Source organism: Arachis hypogaea, chromosome 14 (assembly GCF_003086295.3).
Source record: "Arachis hypogaea cultivar Tifrunner chromosome 14, arahy.Tifrunner.gnm2.J5K5, whole genome shotgun sequence".
Taxonomy (NCBI): domain Eukaryota; kingdom Viridiplantae; phylum Streptophyta; class Magnoliopsida; order Fabales; family Fabaceae; genus Arachis; species Arachis hypogaea.
This window is the reverse complement of record NC_092049.1, coordinates 20,829,259-20,851,353: the sequence shown is the minus strand read 5'-3', so window position 1 is coordinate 20,851,353 and position 22,095 is coordinate 20,829,259. Positions and strand designations below refer to the sequence as shown.

The 22,095-nt window shown below is 31.1% G+C and overlaps 1 protein-coding gene across 1 annotated transcript; it reads left to right on the top strand.

Moving 5' to 3' along the window:
* Positions 1-9,962: 9,962 nt before the first annotated feature.
* On the top strand, positions 9,963-15,692 carry LOC140178527 (uncharacterized). The gene is made up of 11 exons (XM_072215701.1): positions 9,963-10,552; positions 10,742-10,874; positions 10,995-11,086; positions 11,171-11,518; positions 11,631-11,817; positions 12,046-12,164; positions 12,249-12,273; positions 12,355-12,560; positions 13,117-13,515; positions 15,149-15,255; positions 15,400-15,692. Exons 1-11 carry the CDS (start codon positions 9,963-9,965, stop codon positions 15,690-15,692), a joined length of 2,499 nt encoding a protein of 832 aa, XP_072071802.1.
* Positions 15,693-22,095: the final 6,403 nt, after the last annotated feature.

Below are 22,095 nucleotides of genomic sequence, written 5' to 3'. Positions count from 1 at the left end.
AGGGAGGTGTGATTTATTATTGGTTATGGAAGATTATCTTTTGGGGTTTTTAAATAGTGAACAGGAAAAATAAACTGGCAAGAAAGTAAATTAATTATCATGAAAACCATTGCAAGGTATAAGAACTGGAAATCTCATCCTACTTATCCTTATCAGGTGTGATGAGAATTATTTATTGCTCCCACTTAGTTAACCCTTACTAAATAAAGGAGAGTCAAGTGGACTAATCAATTTGATTCCTCAAGTCCTAGTCAACTCCTGTGGAAAGACTAGCTTTAGAGGGATCTAAATCAATCAGCAAATTCCAATTTTCAATCAACAGCTGAGTTTGATAACTCAAGTGTCACCAATTACTCAACCAAAGAAAAGGGGAAAAAATATAAATTATTTATATCATAAATAGAAGAAAGCAATCATAAATCTGAAATACCTCGAATTGTATTAAATAAAAAATTAAATTAAACATAGGAATCCATAAACCAATTTGGCAACATAAGTAATCAATAAGGGAAAATAGATAAAGTAGAATACTAAGACAATTAAAAGTAAAAAAGAAACTAAATTAAGGAACATTGAACCTGGAATTGAGAAGGAATGAACCATAAACTAAGAGAAATCCTAAGTCCTAAAACCTAAGAGAGAGGAGAGAGCCTCTCTCTCTAGAAACTACATCTCAAACCTAAAATTATGAATATGAAAGTTGTCTTTATGAATGGATTGATTCCCCCACTTTGTAGCCTCTAATATGTGTTTTCTAGGCCGAAAACTGGGTAAAAAATAGCCCAGAAATCGCCCCCAGTAATTTCTGATACGTCCAGTACGCGGCAAAGTCACGTGTACGCGTCGTCCACGCGTACGCGTGGATTGCATTTTTTCCAGGTCACGCGTCCGCATGATCTATGCGTGTGTCGCCTATATTTGGGGCAGCTATTACAAATTATATATCATTGCGAAGCCCCAGATGTTAGCTTTCCAACGCAACTAGAAGCGCCTCATTTGGACTTCTGTAGCTCAGGTTATGGTCGATTTGGTACCAAGAGGTCAGACTGGACAGCTTCAGTAGTTCCTTTAGTTTCTTGTATTCCTTCCACTTTTGCATGCTTCCTTTCCATCCTCTAAGCCATTCCTACCCTATAAACCCTGAAATCATTTAACACACATATCAAGGCATCGAATGGTAATAAGAGAGGATTATTAATTAGCAATTTAAAGGTCCAGGAAATATGTTTTCAATCATAGCACAAGATTAAGAAGGAAAATATAAAACCATACAATTAGAATGAATAAGTGTGGAAAGACTTGATAAAAACTACTCAATTGAGCACAAGATAAACCATAAAATAGTGGTTTATCATGTATATATTTCTATTTTGTGGTTGAAAGTCTAAGGGTGAACCTAGCCAAATTAAGTTTTGGTAGAAGTTTAGTTTGCCCTATATATAATTAAATAGAATTCTAGAAAAATTAGTGATTGTAATCTTTATAAAAGATTAGTAAAAATTCTACCACAGTTGTGGTGGAGATTGGATATAGACCACATTGTACAAGGTGGTTGAACTAGAATATATGACTATGTCATTTTCTCTTCTCTGTTCTGATTCTGGTTTTATTCGATGAGAGATAAAATAAAAAATTGTCTCCTGCTTTATCTATTCCGCAGAAGTCACAGCAACTAAAAGTAAAGAGTTTGCTCAGTACCTAATCAATCGTGAAAAGACAAAATAAAATTATCTCCTGAAATATATATAAACTTGACAAACATAACAGCTAATAAGTTCCAAATCCAATTTAAAGCCAAAGTGAACAAATTTAAAAGGAGGTCATAGATTCAACTCCCTTCTTTAAATTATTGATAAACTTTCATCCTTTTTTTTCTCATTTTATGTGTGTGCATGCATATGTGTGTACGTATGAGAGGAGTTGGAAGTGCAAAAAAATTGAGAGTGAGAAGGGATAGAGAAAAAAAAAACAGAAATAAGAGGGAATTAGAGAGAGGTGAGAGAAGAATAAGAAAAAAGAAAAAAAAGATTTAATGGTACTAAAATTTTAAGGTAAATATATCTTTTTAAAATAATTTTTTTGGTTATTGTATATATTATTATAATTATTTATATACTACTGAAATTCTATTTTCTTACAACTAATTATTTTGTGTTGTCCCTGCTTTCTATATAGAGTTTCGCTAATGTTATTATTGTTGTTATTATCTATTCCTTATTTTTTCGGTCCAATACGGATTACTGTTGTTCTGATTCCTTTGTAATTATTATTATTATTATTATTATTATTATTATTATTATTATTATTATTATTATTATTATTATTATTATTATTATTATTATTATCTCTTCTTGGTTCGGCGTGGATTGCCATCATTCACTACAACAATTCTAGCATTTTGCGGCGGTTTCTAGGTCCATTTTGCGACGGTCAAACCAAACACTGAAAGATAGGCCGCGGGTAAATAGTTAGCGGCGGTTTTAGCTACCCGCTGGAATAACCGCCGCGTAATAAAATGGTATTTCGGCGGTTACAAATCGCCGCTAAATGGCAAGGAGCTGTAAACAACGTTTGTTTTGCGGCGGTTGAAAATCGCCGCTAAATTTCAGGAAACATACAATATGATAATTTTGCGGCAACCGCCGCCAAATGCAGGATTTCCATTAAAATTCTAGCTTTTTTTTATTATTTTCTCTCTTTTAAAATAGTATTTTTATTCAACTTTAATTTATTAGTTATCGATTAATTTAAAGAACTTCTAACTAAATAAAACAACCAAATAACATAACAAACCAAATTATATATATATGCAAACATAACTTATATAAAGAGATTGTCATAAGTGAAAGATTCATTATAAAGTAAAAATTGATAATTTGAAGAAAAATAAACATAAAGCACTAAACCAACTTAAATTCAATAGTCTCTAATAACATTGATTGAAAGTCATTTTTTTTATTGTGGGCCATGGTTGCCAGATGAAGATGGCCTTGTACACGACGAGGTCAGTGTACTGCCCAAATCATCCAGTACTGCAGCAATTTCAGCTGGCAAATTGCCCCCTTGTTGTTGGATTATATGTCCCAAAACCCTCTCCATCGACTGTCTCTTTGCCTGTTCTTCTTCTATCTTAGCAGTTAATTCTGTAATCCTCCTCTCATACTCTTCATTTGCTCACCAGAACCCGACAGTTGTCTAGCAGTGTTATCAAATACTTGGGTGGGACATGGTCCAGCACCTAAGGCACGAACTCGTCCTGGGTGCTCCTTTCCAAGAACTTGTGCTAGCGAATCATTTTGTGAAAGGTACTTAGAGGATTCATCCTGCCTCTCAAGATTCACAATTGCTTCCTACAAATATACAAGAAATTGGAAAGGCATGATTTAACATTAGCATGATATATATAGTAATCTAAGTTTAAAATTTTCAGACGTTACTTACACTAACAACACGCGCATCGGGGATGAATATACGAGCCATTTTTTTCTTATGAGTGATGATAAACAACTTTCCTCTACCAATGGGCCTTCCTTGTTCTTTATCCTATATCATTGATATCGACACAATTTTGTAAATAATAATACCATATTCAGGAAGATTAATCAAAAGCTCAATGCAAATAATTACTTATTACCACTTTATCTTTTTTTCTTATGTGTGTAAATTTGCTTGCTCCGATTTAAAGCATTTTGTTTAGACTTTTTCTATGAACAAATTACAGAACAAATATAAATGAGAAATGGATGTTGAATATAGAATGTAAGGGGTATAATATGTATACACATGTATGTTTTTGTGGAAATAATAAAAAATACTAAGGCTTATCTTTGTTTCTTCCTTTTGGCGATATTCAAGGAACCCTTTCCATTCATTTTCTTCTATTCCTGACAGGCGATGCTCAAGATTTTTCTCAAAAGTCCTTGTTTCTTTGTAACACTTATGATACAAGTTGTGTCTTGTATCCTTCCAGAGCTTTCCTATCCTTTGCATAATTCCGGACTTTATTTTTCCTCCGGCATCGTCCTCATAGTGAAAGACCTACTGCAATTAGTTGCCATTGTCATTAACCAAAACTAACTAACAAGCATAAGACTCATAATTTGAAGAATATCCACAACCATTACAGGCTACTTTAAACTAAAAAAGTATAACACCCAAATCTAGTACAAGAAGTCCCAGTTATGTATAATATAGAAATGCTGACCTAAACATGTGAAAAATGAAATATAGAAACTTAACCAGCAATTTCATTTACCCATGCAAAAGTTTTTACACAAAAAAAATTGAATACTAAATTTGCTTAATATGTTAAAGCTTAAAGATGTACCTTAATGATGTCGTATGCATGTTCCTTCTTGGCTTTGTTAAAGTGCTTCTAACTCTCTTCACATATGGGAAAGTTTGAATAATCAGCGCCTAAAATCCCTAAGAAACCACTGAATAGTCTAGCTGCTTGACCAATTAGTTGCAACTCTTTATTAAATGGGAGTATTATCTTTGTAGTGGGAGGAAGTGCTATAGCCTCTTTAACGCTCAGCCTAGCCTCTTTTCTCACGCCATCCTCTAAGAAGTGTATGGAAAAAAATTACTATCTAATCATTGCACAAAAGGTAAATAGAAGTAAAGGACATCGAAATAACTATTGACAAAAACAGAAGAAAAAATACTGATAGTAGTAACATTCCAGTAATCTGTATCTTTGCGTTCCTTGTCGTTGTTCGGACCTTCGGCTTCTTGGACAGCAAACAAGCCATCGATGTAGTCCTCAAACGATGGAACTTCATCTGCCTCCGGGTCGTAATCCTCATCCTCTAATTCATGATCAGCCACTTTATCGTGATGCCACGTCTCTGTGCATTCTGTGGGATTTTGAGGGTCATCAACTGTAGTTGACAGCGCAAGCCTTTTATCGTTGCGCGGTGCATGAAATGGTTCATTGATACGGGAAGCTGAAGCTCTATTAGATGAAGATGAAAATGGTGGAGCTCTATCACGTGGTTGCCCACGTGATATCTGAGCTCCTCTAGTCATGGATCCAACCTTAAGGCAATATGAAATCGTTTAGAATTATATTGAACAAAAAATTTTAATATTGAATATTAATTGAATTCATAAACTAGTAATTTTTGACGAAAATTAACAACATGGCTGAATGATACAATTGAAGGCTACATAATTTTCACATAAGGTTACATAAAGAAATTTAACCATGAACACTTACCATAGTCTCCTCAATTTTGGCATTAGTTTCGACATCTTTCGGGGGTTCCCGTATAATGTTGTACCGTGGTTTCCTATACATTCTTACAAACCTTGATAGAAAACAATATTACTAGACAAATACAAAGATTAACAAAATATAAAAGCCATAATTAAAAGATTCATTAATAGACAAATAATAATATTACAAAGCAAAGCAAGCATAATGTTATTTGTTATAGATAGATATATAAGGTGCCAACATAGGTTAGTGACTACTTCATGACAAGGGAAATTTTGATGGCTTTGGAAATAGACCTCTCAAAATTAAAATGTAATTCCAGATATAAGAGAGCAAGATTCTTTAATTCAGAAAATGATGCTCTATGTTCACAAAAATAACCCTTATTCATATAATGGGTTTGAAAGGGAGAAGTCTCTCACCTGATGAGATGGTCGTTCACCTTATGTGAGGATTTGAGAGTTATAGAGATCTTAGAGCATATGGATATAACAGAAAATGCTTAGAATTAGGAGGAGATCAAAAGCATTGAGAGATACGGAGATGTTGGTACAGTGAAAACAGATAATACTTAGAGTTAGGAGGAGATCAAAACAACTTGTTTCCTAGGCATTTAACGTTATTCATTTCAAAGCATTCATTTTTTTTTCAAATAAGCTTAAAATTGTATTATAGCTGTAACCCTGTTCCTTTATTCTCGCCCCAAATCCCTTACTATTTTACGGGATAAATTTAACTTCTTTTAAAAATTATGTTGAACCTCTTGGATATTTTATATGGACTTAATTTGTTAGGCTAACAAAAAAAATAGAGGACATCGATTTAATTTGAAATGTTTGTTGAACTAATCAGTTATAAAAATTTGTGCTTCTCAAAAGTATATAAGCATGCCATTTCAATTTACTTAACTTTACTGATAAGCAATAAAATTTACACATTTTCATCACAAGTTATTACTCAAGCATCACACACCTTTCTGGTTCTCTTCCTTTTGTGTTTTTCTCCAAAGATTCATTTATATTAAACTTTGAACCGTTTTCTCTAGAGTTTTATTTCAGCCTTTATAAATAGTTTTTACATAACAATTATACGCACTCTCTATACACCTCACCCATTTATTTCTTCGTGCTTTATTGATTTTTTTATCTTATGAGATTGTTTTGGATTCACACAATGTATTTGTTTTATTTTTTTCTCAGATTTTTTAAGGCCTTAATTTTCACACCAATAGACAGTTATATAGATCTTCAACCAAGTAAGTAAACATTTATATGCGTCTCATGTATGTATTATTTGATATGATGATTTATACTTGTTCTAAATTTAATCTAATTTAAATTAGTTTTAAGGTATTGTTCCACCACTACTGAAAATATACCGTCTTGGACGCTATATGTTTTTCTTTCTTTAGCAGTAACCTTCCTCTTAAAACAGGCATAATTTTTTAATTTTCATCATCATATTTGTAAAAAAATTAAGATATATAAAATATTAAATATGTGAAAAAAATTGTCATCTCAATGATAAATATTAAAAATCATAATAAATGCTAATTGATAATTTAAAATTTTCTCCGATACAAAGATGCAACTAAAAATTTAACAAAACTTAAAATAATATTAAATTAAATTATTGCCTAAATTTAATTATCAAAACATGTTATAGTCTACTATAATAGTTTTTTCTTCAACCTGTAATACTTCAACTAGGTAAAATTACCAAAACCCGAAACCCACTATAATAAATCTGGCATAAAACATTACCTACTGAATGGATTATGAGAATATGAAACACACATATATAAACTTAATGTAAATTAGGGCAACCAAATTTGCTAAGAAAAATGTCTGAAGAAGCATTACTGAAAATACCATTATATAAGCATCGTATTTCTAAAATCAACCATATTTACAACAGCAGACAAAAAAAATGGTCACTTCAATTTTCATAAATATTTCAAAAGAAGCCATGGAAATTAAACACATCAACCGCATAGTAAATCTTCCATCTTCGAAAATGATTTTACCAATAACTTTCCAAAATCAATTAATTAGTTTTGGGTTTACATTTAGTTGTTACTCAATTCAATGAATAGTGCATGAAAGGAAACCATTAAACGACACAACCCAGACACTCTAACACCACTAACCTTCACCGGACAGCATGACGACGCATAGACCACAGGGAGTGGTGATACGGCAGTGACTGCGCGAAACGGCGGAAAGCGGAAAGACGGCAGCGACCGGGTGAAACAGCGGCGAGCAGAGAACGGTGAGACGGTAGTTACCGGGCGAGACAGCTGCCAACGACGAGACCAAGACTAGACTTAAATGTGGAAGAATTCGAGTTTGGAGGGGGGTGTTTTGGTTTTTCAACTCTGGAAAATGGAGGAAATAGGTTCCAGGTACCACTTTTGAAAATTTTCACGAAAAGGAAGGAATTTTGGGGGAAGGGGGTGCGCTGGGGTTTTGGGCTTTTCTTTTTTTTAGTTATTTTATTATTAGTATGTGTATTTATTGTGTTATGGGCCATACCTTTTATTATATTGTCATTTCCTTAAGCGTTACTCTATTTTGTAAGTTATATAGTTTAATTAAATCTTTACCCAACAAAATAACTGGAATAGACGTTATACATAATGATAGAGATCCATAATAATTATTTTTTGTTATTTATCATATGTTAAATTATATTTAAAAATAGTATAGAATTAGAAAATATATAATTTCATATAATAAAATAATAATTGAAAAACTCAAATGATACCTTTTTAGATCTTGTATTTTAAATTGGGTATTGACTTATTGTAAAATAATATTTTTCAACTTGAAATTACAGTTTTTTCAAAATAAAAATAGACATATTATGTTTTGAATTTAGTTACTATAATTTAAAATATGAATAGAATTGTTCTAATAATACGTTAATTTTGAAAAATGTATGTATTTATGTATAAAAGGGTTAAATTTATTATTTTGAGTTAGCCAATTTTATAAGAATTTGAAGTGGAGTTCGCAACTCTATAAAAATTACAGAGTTCGTCAGGAGTGCGGCATAGTTGTTCTTAAAAAAATCGTATTTGAAAATTTTAAGTTGAAAAATGGGGTTTTAGAAAATAAGTATTTTTTATTTTATTTTAAAAAAATCCTTAAAGATAAGCTAATAGGATCGAATAATTGATTAATTAAAATAAAAATTAAGTTCAACTGTATTAAAATTAAATGCAATACAAATTTGAGGAAATAAAAAAGGTACAACCAAAATTTTTAACAAAATCTAAATAAATTATTCCCAATAAAATTACCTTAATTGACTTATACTTAATAATTTGGGTAAATTACTATAATAAACCAAATGGTTCCCAAAATTACTCAGATCCCACAGGAAAATATTTTATTCCAAAAAAAATAATTTAAAAAAATGACTTAAAAGATGTTAGTACTATAAAAGGCTTAGGTAAATACACCTTTTTAGACAAAGTAAATAAAATATTTAATTATGAGACTTTTCGAAATTAATATTTACTTATTAAATTAAATCTAACATATAAAATAATATATTTTAGTACTTTTTTAAGTACTCTCAATTATAAAATTATTATGTATGAATTGTTAAATTTTTTGGGACAAAGTAAATAAAAAATTGATCATATGTAATAATAATAATAATAATAATAATAATAATAATAATAATAATAATAATAATAATAATAATAATAATAATAATAATTGATCATATAGAATTCGAAGCTATTAGCTTCGATTTATAGACAATTTGCGTGTGCATATAATTCGAATCTAATGGATTCGATTTAGTACCATTTTGCATAACTCGAATTTAATTAATTTGAGTTATATAGAAATGCAACTTAGGACATTTAGGTAGTCTTTTTTGTTTTGGGAGATCTGAGTAATTTTGGGAGCCATTTGTTTTATTATAGTAATTTACCCAAATAATTTTATTAAGTTAAAACCAAGTCAATTAGTACGAGTCCAAATAATACCTATATCAAACATTTATCATATGCAGTTTTCCACACAACCGAAACATATAGATTAATAATAAAAAATCTTTTATGAACGCTCATTGTTCTAAGAATTTTATTATGTCATCCCTAAATAATTTGGACATCCATTTGGTTTAATTATGCATTTTACCCTATTTAAAATATATTGAAGTTTAATTTAATTATTAATAGATACTATTTAACCTAAAATAAAAAGACATACGACCAAGTATTATGACACGTAATAAATAATTTATGTAAAACAAATAGAATTGACAAAATATTTAATATAAACATTAGTTACACATTTAAATATCTAACGTACATCGACGGAATTTTAAATAATAACAACGTAAAAGACATAAAAGGATTTTCATAAGACTATTCCTTGGTGTATTTTTTGTAAATATTATCGGTCACATTTATTCCTGTTAAAATAGTAGTAAGTATAGGAAAGGTATTTTAAATATTGTGCAAACCTATGTAAATTTCATAGTGACTGTAATTCGCTAAACTTAATTAAAGTAATAAACTAAATTGAGATTGTCTGATGGGCCAAATTTTTACAAGTTTGTTTTCTCATAATTCGTATGTCTATTAATTAGTTCGATATAATTTGATCCTATACTAGATATTGATAAAAGTTGGATTTCAAAGTCACGGAATAGTGTGGAATATAGGCAAGGATTGAACAATTTCTTAGACTTTGCATTTGCGAATGAATCCTCCGATGGCATGATAAAGTGTCCATGTCCTAAATGTGGGTTTCAACTTATGCAAACAAGAGAGGATGCATACGACCATCTGTCGTTACAACCATTTCCCCATGGATATACTAATTGGTTGCGTCATGGTGAGAAGCCAGTTGTAGAGAGATCCGGACTAGGACGAGTACATGAAAATCTGACATTCCAAGTGAATCAAATGCACCAAATGGTCAATGAAGCATTCAATTTCACGCTTCGACATGGGAGTGAAGACACAACAACAATCGACCATGCCAAAGATGATGAAGATGTGTTGCCGTACTTATATGAAGATCCAAGTTGCGCGGCACGAGATTTTAACGATCTACTGTCAGATGGAGAGCAGGAGTTATATTCCGGATGCTCAAAGTACTCCAAATTAGCGTTCTTAGTTAAGCTTTATCATATTAAGTGCATGTGCAGTGTGAGTGACAAGGCAATGACCATGATTCTTGACTTACTGCGAGACGCATTCGAACAAGCAAAACTCCCAAAGACAGTGTATAAAGCCAGGAAGACAATAAGAAAGTTGGGTATTGAATACACCAAGATAGATGCTTGTCCAAAAGATTGTATGTTGTATTGAGGTGATGATGAAAACTTGACCAAGTACAAGCGATATGGGTCTTCAAGATGGAAGAAAAAGACTAAAAAAGGCTCTATTGTTAGGCTCAACGTACCTCTAAAGAGAAATGGGAAACCTATAGCAGCCAAGACTCTTCATTACTTTCCTCTCATACCACGACTGCAACGATTATTCATGTGTAGCAAGACATCAACTGACGTGTTATGGCATAAAGAGGCGCGTAATGACGATGGTATGCTTAGGCATCCAAGGGACGCTAAAGCATGGAAAAAGTTTGAAGCAAAGTATACTAACTTGTCGAAGGATCCGCGCAATGTTCGCCTAGCCTTCGCGAGCGATGGATTTAATCCTTTTGGGAATATGAGCACAAAGTATTCTGTCTGGCCTATGATTCTAATTTTGTATAATCTTCCACCCTGGCTTTGCATGAAATAGACATCTCTCATTCTATCCATGCTTATTCCTGGGCCAAAAATGTTAGGTAACGACATAGATGTTTACTTGCAGCCTTTGGTAGATGAGTTGAAGTAATTATGGGATGGTGTTAAAACGTATGATGCCAAAGAGGGAAACACTTTCAATATGTGTGCGGCACTAATGTGGAATATCAGCGACTTTCCAGGATTGGAAAACCTATCTAGTTGGAATATGCATAGTGGGTTAGCTTGTCCTACGTATAACTTGGACGCTAAGTCTCATCGGCTGAAAGACAGCCAAAAATGGTGTTTCATGGGCCATCACCGCTTTTTGAATAAGGGACACAAATATAGACTAGACCGTAATAGATTTGACAGGCAAGTCGAAGGTGGAGATCCACCGAAGAAGTTATTCGGAACAGATGTATTGAGGCAACAGTCTAATGTGCACGTTTCATTTTGGAAGATTTCAACTGTGACATCCAAAAAAAACGCAATGGCCAGGATGCAGATGAAGATGACTCGCATTGGAAAAAGAAGAGTGTTTTCTTTGACCTCCCATACTGGAAGGATCAGATGTTGTGTCATAACCTTGATGTGATGCATGTAGAAAAAAAGTCTGTGACAATGTAGTATTCACTATCTTAAACGATAGCGGCAAATCAAAAGACAATCTTAAAGCTTGCAAAGATTTACAATGCATGGGCATAAGGCATGAATTGTGGCTGGGCGAAGGTGGTAAATATCCTCCTACAATATTTGCGATGTCAAATTCACAGAGGGATGTATTTCTGAAGACTCCGCAAAATGTGGTCTTTCCATATGGTTACTCTAGCAATGTTGTTCGTTGTATTAATTTGCAACACCGTAAGTTGTCTGGGTTGAAAAGTCATGACTGCCATATTCTGATGGAATAATTACTTCCAATTTTGGTGAAGAATGCACTTCCGATTCCGGTGTCCAATGTGATTGTAAATTTGTTATAATTTTTTCGAGAACTTTATGGGAAAGCCATAAATCCTATGCAGCTTGCTGACCTTCAAAATCATGTTGTGCAAAACCTGTGTTAGATGGAAATAATTTTCCCTCCATCCTTCGTTACTGTCATGGTTCATCTCACGGTGCATCTCGTTGAAAAGGTAACTCTTGGTGGACCAATACATTATCAGTGCATGTATCCAATAGAAAGGTTAGCTTGCTGCTAAACCCCTTTAATACAACCAGCTGAATTAATTGTGTATATACTGAGCGTTATGTTGTATTTATATAACAGGTATCTAGGACGTTTAAAGCAATACGTTTGTAATAGGGTACAACCAGAAGGCTCAATTGCAGAAGGCTATTTATTTGAGGAAATCCTAACTTTCTGTTCTAAATAGTTGGATAATGTTGAGACTAGAATTAACCGATCAGGGCGAGTTGATGATCAACCCGATGATGTTACACATAATGCCAGAGAAACTATGTTCCCAGCTATTGGAAAGGCAATAGGGGCTGTTTCGCATTTCGAACTCACACCGATGGAAAAGCATCAAGCACATCATCATGTGCTAGTCAACTACAACACCGTGGTTCCGTTTGTTGAGTAAGTATACACATGTATTTTTAAAACACCAATGTAAGTGTTTTCTCCCGATAACTAGTTGGTTTAATTTTCCTTTCTCTCATAAAGTACATTTAAGGAAAAGACAAAGCGAAGCTTATGGGCTCAGACAAGGTCGCAATCTAAGATCGATAGTGTTGTGCATGCGGAATTTCCTTGGTGGTTCAAGCATGAGGTTGATAGGATATTAACCTGACCAATGTGTTTTTAGCCTAGAATCAGTACTTTATGAAATCCGAATTTAATATAAAGCATAAATGTTATGTGGTTCCAGGTTCCAATGGAAAGTACGCTTCATTCGAAAGAAATGAAGTTGCTTGTGTGCGGTCCCATGATCCAGGCAAGACGCTTTGGGGCCTACAACGTTAATGGGACAAGTTTAGAACTATCACAAAGGAAGACGGCTGAAAACCCAAAATAGTGGAGTACATATATCATCTAATACAAGAAGTTATGCAAGCATGCGTGATAATAGAGTCGTTGTTGGTAGTGTTCTGTATTACGAAAAAATTGTGAACATAATTGAATTGAATTATAGCTGTCATTTCACAGTAGTATTGTTCAAATGTGTTTGGGTTGATACCACTACCAGTAGAGACATCAAACAAGACCATTTGGGGCTTACCAGCGTTAATTTCTCTCGTTCGATACACACTGGTGTTCGAGAAGAAGATGAACCATACATATTGGCCTCAGAAGCTCAGCTTGTATACTATGTGGATGATGAAATAGTTAAGGAATGGAGTGTTGTGGTTCATGTGAAACCACGAGATTTATATGACATGGGAGAAGACAATGAAGAAGCTGAAGTTGGTTTTTCTCCACAGCTAGGGTTGAACATGTCAGCGGAAGGTGACATTGGAGATTTACAATTGGTAAGGGAGGATGATATAGAAGACCCAACAGAAAATGCTTCAGACAATATCGATGATGTTGCGTAATGCTTATATGAAGAATTTTAACGTAATTTAAAAGGCCAGTTCTCTAGTGGCATAAGAAATGGTGCCTAGCAGTGGCCAATTGTTGACCCACCAATAGATGTATGATACTTGGCGAAAATATTATGAAAGGAAGCTTGCTTAGTTAGTACTGAAAATGATAAAATTTGCTTAATTGGGTTCTCTTGTTCTTTTTTCTTTTTTTTCTTTAGATGTCAATAGTAGATAACCAAATTTACATTTTACAATACATCACTTGAAAAAAAAAAAAGGAAAATCCAATTTACAAGGGAGGGGAAAAAAACACCCCTCATGATGCCTCTTTTCTGCCTGGAACTCTTTCCTCTCTTTAATGGTTTTTTTTTCTTTTTTTTTTTTGGACAAAACTCTATTATTTCTATTAGTATTTATGAACACTAACATATCTTATCAATTATAGATGTTTAATTTAAATATGTATCATTAATTTAAAACTATATGAAAATTTTAGATTTTAAAATTGTAAATTTTAATTATGTAATATTTTTTGAATACTTATCCAAAAACATTTTCAAAATTTTTAATATTAAAGATTTGAGTCTTCAAAGTTTCAAAATACACAAAATAATCTATAATATTTACTTTTTTGTTAGATAATACAGTATCCTTTTAAGTTGATTCTTTTAATCAAAATGACTATTAAAATTTTTAAATATTACTTTTAAATTTTTAGAGATAGTTTTATACTTTACTCTTCGAATCAAATTGGAGAGAGACTGGATCGTTTAACGAAAATAAATGTTGGAGACTGTTTTATCTATTTTAAAATCTAAGAGATTAAAGTCTCTCATTTTAAAATGCCCAATGATTGATTTTGGTAATTATTCTATATTTTTGTTTATATAAAAAAAATTTCAAATTATTCATGTTAATTAAATTTAATTATTTTTATTTTTTGAAACCAAATTAATTTTATAAAAGGATTTTTATTTTTTTATTTATTTCTTATATGGGTTTAAAATTCTAGTGTTTGTGAATTTTTAGTGTTTATAAATATAAACAAAAATTTATCTTAATTTTTGTTTGCTATGATGATCGATCTTCTCAAACCCAAAAAACCTAACTCATGCATATTTCATCATTTATAGATGATGTGCTAACATCTATCTTCTCATTATTTTTCTAGCATAAAAAAATTATTTTCTCCAAATTTTCGTTTAAAATGTTTACCTTAACCATTAGTTCAAAATTTCTTTAGAAAAATCAGGTTTGGCACCTCTTTGTTGTCATCATAGGCATAGTAAAATAATAGGCACTATAGAACGCACCAATTTAAAAAGAATCTTTGCGTCATGAACTAAGTTAAATAAACTCAACGTTGTATGTTATTTTCTTGGGTTACAAAAAACTTGGTGTACTTCGATTTATAGTTAAGTATTTATTGTATTGTGAATTTTTATGAGTAAAAGCAGATTTTCTGTTTCTTTCAACGGGTTTTTTTTTGTTTTATCAAAAGTTAGTTTACGTTAAATCTTTAATGTTATTTCAGTTGTTGTTCTAGATGTTGCAGTTTTGATAAACTAGATATACAATATTTAATATCAATTCCAATAGTGTTACATTTTTTAAACATTAGCATACATAACATGACAGTGAAGGACAAATAAAAACTGAGGACTTTTCATCATCCTTTGCAAGCACCACATTTGCTACAGAGTTTATGTCTAAGAAATTTGTCCAAACTACCAACAAGGGAAATGGTAATTGTCGATTCTTTGCGTTTAGTTTTAAAATGATCTTAGCATATTGACGCCTTTTTTTTCTAAGTCAGTATCTAATGACTTGGGAGTTTTCAGTTTCGTCTGGGTATACTTATTTTGTTGTATGCATGTTGATATTTTTAGTATTACCTGAATATTCTGGAGAAATAGTCCTTGACAGTCTAAATGGGGAAGAGTCTGATTCAGAAGACAATTTAGATGATATCTTCTCTGTTCGAATTGACAGATCCATGCAGTTTGATCTCAATAAGGTTACAGAAGAAGACAATAAAACTATAGAAGACCAACAAAGAGAAGATGATATACATGTTAAGAAAATATGCTTTAATCTGAACAAAAAGCCATGGTATCGAGATCAAATATCAGATCTTGTAAAACGTGAAGCCCATAGATTCGTGAAGTCAATACGATGTTGAAGAGAAATTTTGATCTTTTATTATAAGAGTTACGCTGATTCCTTAATTTAATGATTTGGGTCGCGGTTTTACATGTTTATCTACTTTTAGAGTTTCTTGATTTGGGTTTAGTAAGGCATAACTTCAACAAGGAGTAACTTTGATTTATGCTCGTTAAAACTTTATTTTAACTTTATAAGTTCAGAGTATGACTTTATTTTCTTCTTTTACATTTATGTTTGAATGCAAATTTAAATGACAATAAAGCAAGCAAAGAAATCTTATTGGTAAATTTGTTCACATAGGTTAACATACATAGCTTATTTAACTTGTGAGCTTTTTTACGTAAAACGAATCTAGATAAAGTGTTACAAGTTTAAGTAACAATGATTTAAAAATATGTAGCTTAAAATAGTAGTGTTAACTTAACTAGATTATACCCAGACAGTTATTACTAAAGAAAATATTGAAATATATGGTTATGTCCATTTTGCGGTGGTTGGAAGAAAACCGCCGCTAAATGCCAGGCTGATTGCAACCCCGACCCCTAACCGCCGCGATATGCACCGCAGGTTGTCATTTTGTGCTGGTTTTATAGAACTGCCACAAAATTTTTGTCGCTATCTGCCAGAATTGTAATGATTCTGTTTTCTTTATTTATTTATTTTTATATTATTGATCATATATTTACTTTATTAATGTTAGTATTGGTAAACTATTATTATATTATTGTTACTAATTATTTTTTAGTATTATGATTATTCATTAGTTATTATTACTATTGTTGTTATATTATTATTATTGTTTTTATTAGTCTTTTATCATTGTTGTGTTATTATTATTATTATTATTATTATTATTATTATTATTATTGCTAATGACATTATTGTGATTATTATATCTATTTGAATCTTATGTTATTATTATTATTATTATTATTATTATTATTATTATTATTATTATTATTATTATTATTATTATTATTTGTTGTGGTTATTATTCATTTATTATATTATTTAATTTGAGATGACACAATATTATTTTGTAATTACTTATGATAAAAAGAAAATAAATATGTAAGGATAGATTGTCAATCGTTAAGCAGGTAAGATGTCTTAATTCATACGTCGTAATTCTGTTTTATTGTCACGATGTTATGAGACACCCACAAAATGAGAATTCTCTAAAAAAGCTTTGTATTTATGAGACGACCACATGAAGAAAAGTGAAAAGAAAATAAAGATGTCATATAAGACATATTTGTATTCTATTAAAAGAATTATTTTTATAATTGTGATAGCAACGATATTTTCCACGACGAACGGCTGAAACCAACATCAATAAAAAATTGTCATATCTACTGAGAATTTTTAAATTCTTACTATTATGTACATGTATGCGATTTCAGATCAAACTCAGTAAGGACTCATGAAAAGCGTATTTCAAGTGTGTGTATTTTACAAGATCGTGTATAAATATCTTATAGATTTCTATAACTACTTTTGCAAAGTATGTTTGTGGACAAAGCTAGACGTATTATATTTGATTTAATAATCGTATTTGTATAATTATCATTAAATATTATATCTCATTATAAGTTTATACAATAATGAGTTTCTATTCCAAAAAAGAATGTTACAAATTTTATTTCAATAGCCTTTTTCCAACAATCATGCATAACAATCTCATAATAGTACTTAGGGTCTATATTATTTATGAGAGCTAAAGTGAAGGCATGTGTGTGTGTTTGAGAGAGAAAGATGCATATAACAAATGCTAAGATAGAGAATACTTAATTGTTGAAGTAATTGGGTGGCATTAATTAGATTCTTATGTGATAAAATATTGAAGCAATGAAAGTCTCTTAGATAAGAAGGTTATGCCTTCTTTCTCTCTCGGATATTCTCAAGATAGGTGCAGTAGATTGTGGTGCATTGATGGGTGAATAAGGTACTGAATCTAATGATGATGCAGAAGATTCAATGTCATGATGTATAATGCTGATGAACATGAATTCTGAACTAATTTAAGTGAATTGTTCTCATGACTAGATGTAGCAATGGTATGATCAGTCTTATGAGTTGATGCAGACTTATCATGAAGGGGTTTTGATATGGGAATATTATAGAAATATTGAAATGTATCATATGTAAAAGTTTTATTAAAATATGGTGATGCAGTCAAATTGCATTTACCTTTTGGTTGAGTTAGGGTGATTGCAGAAGTAAAATGATTTACATTATTTGGAGCTGTTATGGTTGGTTGCTAGAACAAAGTCATTAGATTTTCATTCTGATCTTGAGTCAAAACAACAAATATTTCATTATTCATTTCATCATGTCCAGAATTAGTGATTTTAGCACTAGAATCTTCAATTGTTCCATCATTACTGATGTTGTTAGTTGATTTCTGCTTGAAATGTGTTGGATAACCATTCTTCTTGTAGCAATTTTTAACTAAATGACCTATTTGATGGCAATAGGTGTATAACTTTAAAGTGTAACCTCTGTCATAACTCTTTTGATTGCTATCGTCCTATCCTCTTCCAGAATTATTTAGTCCCCTTTCTCTCCCTTGTTCAGAAGGATTGCAGCTTCCTAAATATTGCACCTCTAATGAATTGGTAACTATTTTGTTTTTTAAGAAATTAAAATTTAATTTTCTTTACTACTGTGTTAACATTGCTAGAACAGTGTTGAAGTCAAGCAAGGGATTTAAAGGCATGATATGTGATTTAACAGTAGAGTATTGCTCATTTAAGCTTCTCAAGAAATGCACAATATACTATTCTGATGCATGATCTCTAACAACCTTTAATCCACAATGACAGCCATTAACACAAGATACAAAGTTAGAAATTGCTGGTAGGTTCTCTAATTCCTCCCAAATAACCTTCAATTTAGTGAAGTAGGAGGTTACAGAGGAATCACTTTGCCTGATTGCTTAGAATTCTTCTTTTAGCTCTCCAACTCTGAAAATATCTCCTTGAGAGTATCGATTCTTCAAGTCATTCCATAGTTTGGTGTCAAACTAATCCACATTATACTTTTGGCAATTTCAAAACTAAGAGAGAAATTGATCCACGAGGGCAGAAAATTGTTGCACTTGTCGAAGCCTTGAACAAAGGATCTTGTACATTCACAATAGATCTATCCAAAAACTTAACCTTGTTCTTCGATTAGAGCGCTCTTCACATGTCATGTACCATTAATAATAATTCTAAGATGTGAGTTGAAGAAAAATATAAGGAGTTATAGGATTTTGACCTGAATGAAGGAAGTATGGGTTAATTGATTCTGAGAATGGAGAGGAACTTGATATGTTGATTTGAACTTGAAATTGAGAAAACTGACGCATGAACACAGTAAATGTTTAAAGTTTGGAACGAAATTCAATGAATTATTCATGTTAGAACTGTTTTTTACATTAGTCATTGATGGATTGTAGGGTCTGATACATGAATTGTAGGCTCTGATACCATGTCGAAAATGTATCAGCCTTGTACAACAAGTAAGATGAGAAATAGATTATGAAGTAAAGAAGAACTTGTGAATTAGCTCTAAAATATCATTGAGAAAAACAAATGAGATGAGAAAAGAATGAAATTGAGATTGAGAGAGAAAAAGAATGAGAGATAAATAATTAATATTCTCTATTAATTGAATAAACCATATATGTTGTACATGATAGCTATTTAGTATATATATCTGTACAGTGAGAAAGAAGATAAATAACTAACTTCCTAACAAATGCGGATATGAATTAACCAACTTGTCGGATGGACTAACTAACTAACAATTACTCTAACAAGTTTCTGTATTTAGTATTTAGTTACATTTCAACTTTATTTCAGTTTAATTTGTAAACAATCTGTATCATATTACATACACTATGATAAATGTACGACATCTATTGCTGCAATAAAATTGACATCTTTATTGTTGAGTTTATATGAAAAGCAAAAAAAGAAAAATAGAAAAAAACAGTAAAATATATTTTTTAATCTAATATTTGAAAAAGATTTTAAAATATCTCGAATTTTTTAATTTATATAAACTTTATTTTTAATGTTTTTGGTAATTTCCAATTATACTATTCCTACATCGCTGGATTTATCAACGATGAAATTGATTTTTTTTAACGACTTACTGATGAACTAAGAATTCTTTCATACTATATATTTGATAAATGTTTTATGTTAAGGATTTTCTTATGCGTAGGATTTTCTCATATTATTTTAGGGTAGCATTAGTCAGGGGCGGAGATACATACTTCTAAAGGGGGCAATGCCCCCCTCCCCCTTTTTTTATTTCCCAGCCCTCCTCCCTTTTTGTTCGTACATTTTTCCAGCCCCCCTTTAATTCATACAAAAAAAACCAGCCCAATAGCCCATTCTCTGCCCCCCTTTTTTTATTTCCCAGCCCCCTCCCTTTTTGTTCGTACACTTTCTCAGTCTCCCTTTTTTGTTCGTACACTTCCCACTTTCACTTTGCAGGTAACAACTTTTTCTATTATTCTTCTTCTTTATCTCTTTAATCTTCTTTTCTTTTACCTCTTTGACTCTTTTTTTTTTGCAGATTAAAAAAAAGATAGTAGTTCAACAAGTGGTTCTTCATTCTGCTTTCTCAAAAAATGTTCTATTTTTATTCTTTTTTATTTCAAGAAAATTATTGAACGAATAATAAAGACACATAGTGATACAAAAATAAAACAAATAAATTGTATTTAATCTAGCATTGTAATTTTTTTATGTTTTTTTTATTATTTTTCTGTTAGTCTTGTCTAATTTTTTTATTTTTTTTATATATTTAGTTATTTACTTAATTTATTATTATTTGTTAATTAAGTTTATGTTATTATATGTTAATTTGTATATTTATTTTTTTTTATTAGTTAACTATTTGATTACAATTTTATATTATTTATACTACAATGTTAGTATTATTGTTCTAAATTTTAATATTTTATTTTGAATTGAAATATAATTTTTATATTTTATAAAGATTTAGATTGTAATTTACACTTTTTGCTAAATATATTTTTAATTATAGAAACTTATTTGGCCATTTGAATTATGAGTAAGTTCAAAACCATTGATACATTTTTTAACAGAAAAGATCAAGAGAATGAAGATGGTTCTACTATTACTACTCCAATACTTGAGGGATCATCAAATTTCATTACTTCAAGTTCTCCATTGAATAGCTCAAAGCGTCCACGACTTCTTCCAAATCAACTAGATATTTTTCATTTGAAAAGAGATCCTGGAATGCGACCAATGATTTGGAAGTTTCCTCCAAATCAAAGAGATGAAATCCGTCGGGCTTATATTAAAGTTAGGCCAAATCAACCCATTCTTGATAATTATCCATTTTCTGGTGATAAAAGTCATCGTCGCTTTCAATCTTCATGGTTTAAATTGTTCCCATCTTGGTTAGAATATTCTATAGAAAATGATGCTATATATTGTTTTTCATGTTTTCTTTTTGCTAAGGAACCTTCAATCAACACGGGTTCAAATGCTTTTATTGAGAATGGTTTCAGGAATTGGAAGAAACACTACAAGAATTTGGCCGATTAGCTACTACAAAAAGAGTCGTAAAATCATCGCTAATCTGACACAAAATATAATTTGTGGCAGATTAGCTACCGACTAGCAACTAATGGTTTCCTTACTAATTACAAGTCGCAGATCAGTGACGCAAACACAACAGTCGCTAATTCATCGGAAAGTTTTTTAGCTACCGAATAAATAGTCGCAAATCAATCACTAAAGTAAAAGCTAATTCCGTAGAAGAAATGGACTATACGGTAGTCGCTAATTAGCGATAAACTCTACTGCAGCAGATTCATCACTAAATACAAGCTAACTGCGTAGACAAAATGGGATGGTTGGTTGACGCTAATTAGCGAGGAATTTTTTCGAACCTAACTCGTCGCAAGTTTTCCGCTAATATGGTCGCAAATCTGTCACATTGTGTAGCAAATCTATAGCTAATATTTGAAAATCCTTAATCAAATTTGTAGGAATTTTGTCGCTAAACCAAAGCTATTCGAAATTATAAAGTAGAGTTATGAAATAGTCGCTAATTTGCTAAAAAATAATATGTAGTCAATTAGTTGCAATATTATCGCAAAATGTCATCGCAAATTTCTTTTAAAATAGTAACAAATCGATAGGTATCTCACAATTGTTTCAGTCGCAATAGAGTCTTTAATTTGTCACCATCATCAACAGCGAGTATGTCGCTAATTTTACTAGAATATCAGTTAGAATTCCAATTTTTTCGTTATACTAAAATAAACATCATATTATTTTTTATTTTATTATTGAAATGAAAGATTATAATGCATAAAAATAAAATTAGTTCATAAAAATTATACATGTTTAAAAAAAAATCAAACCCAACATATTTATTAAAAT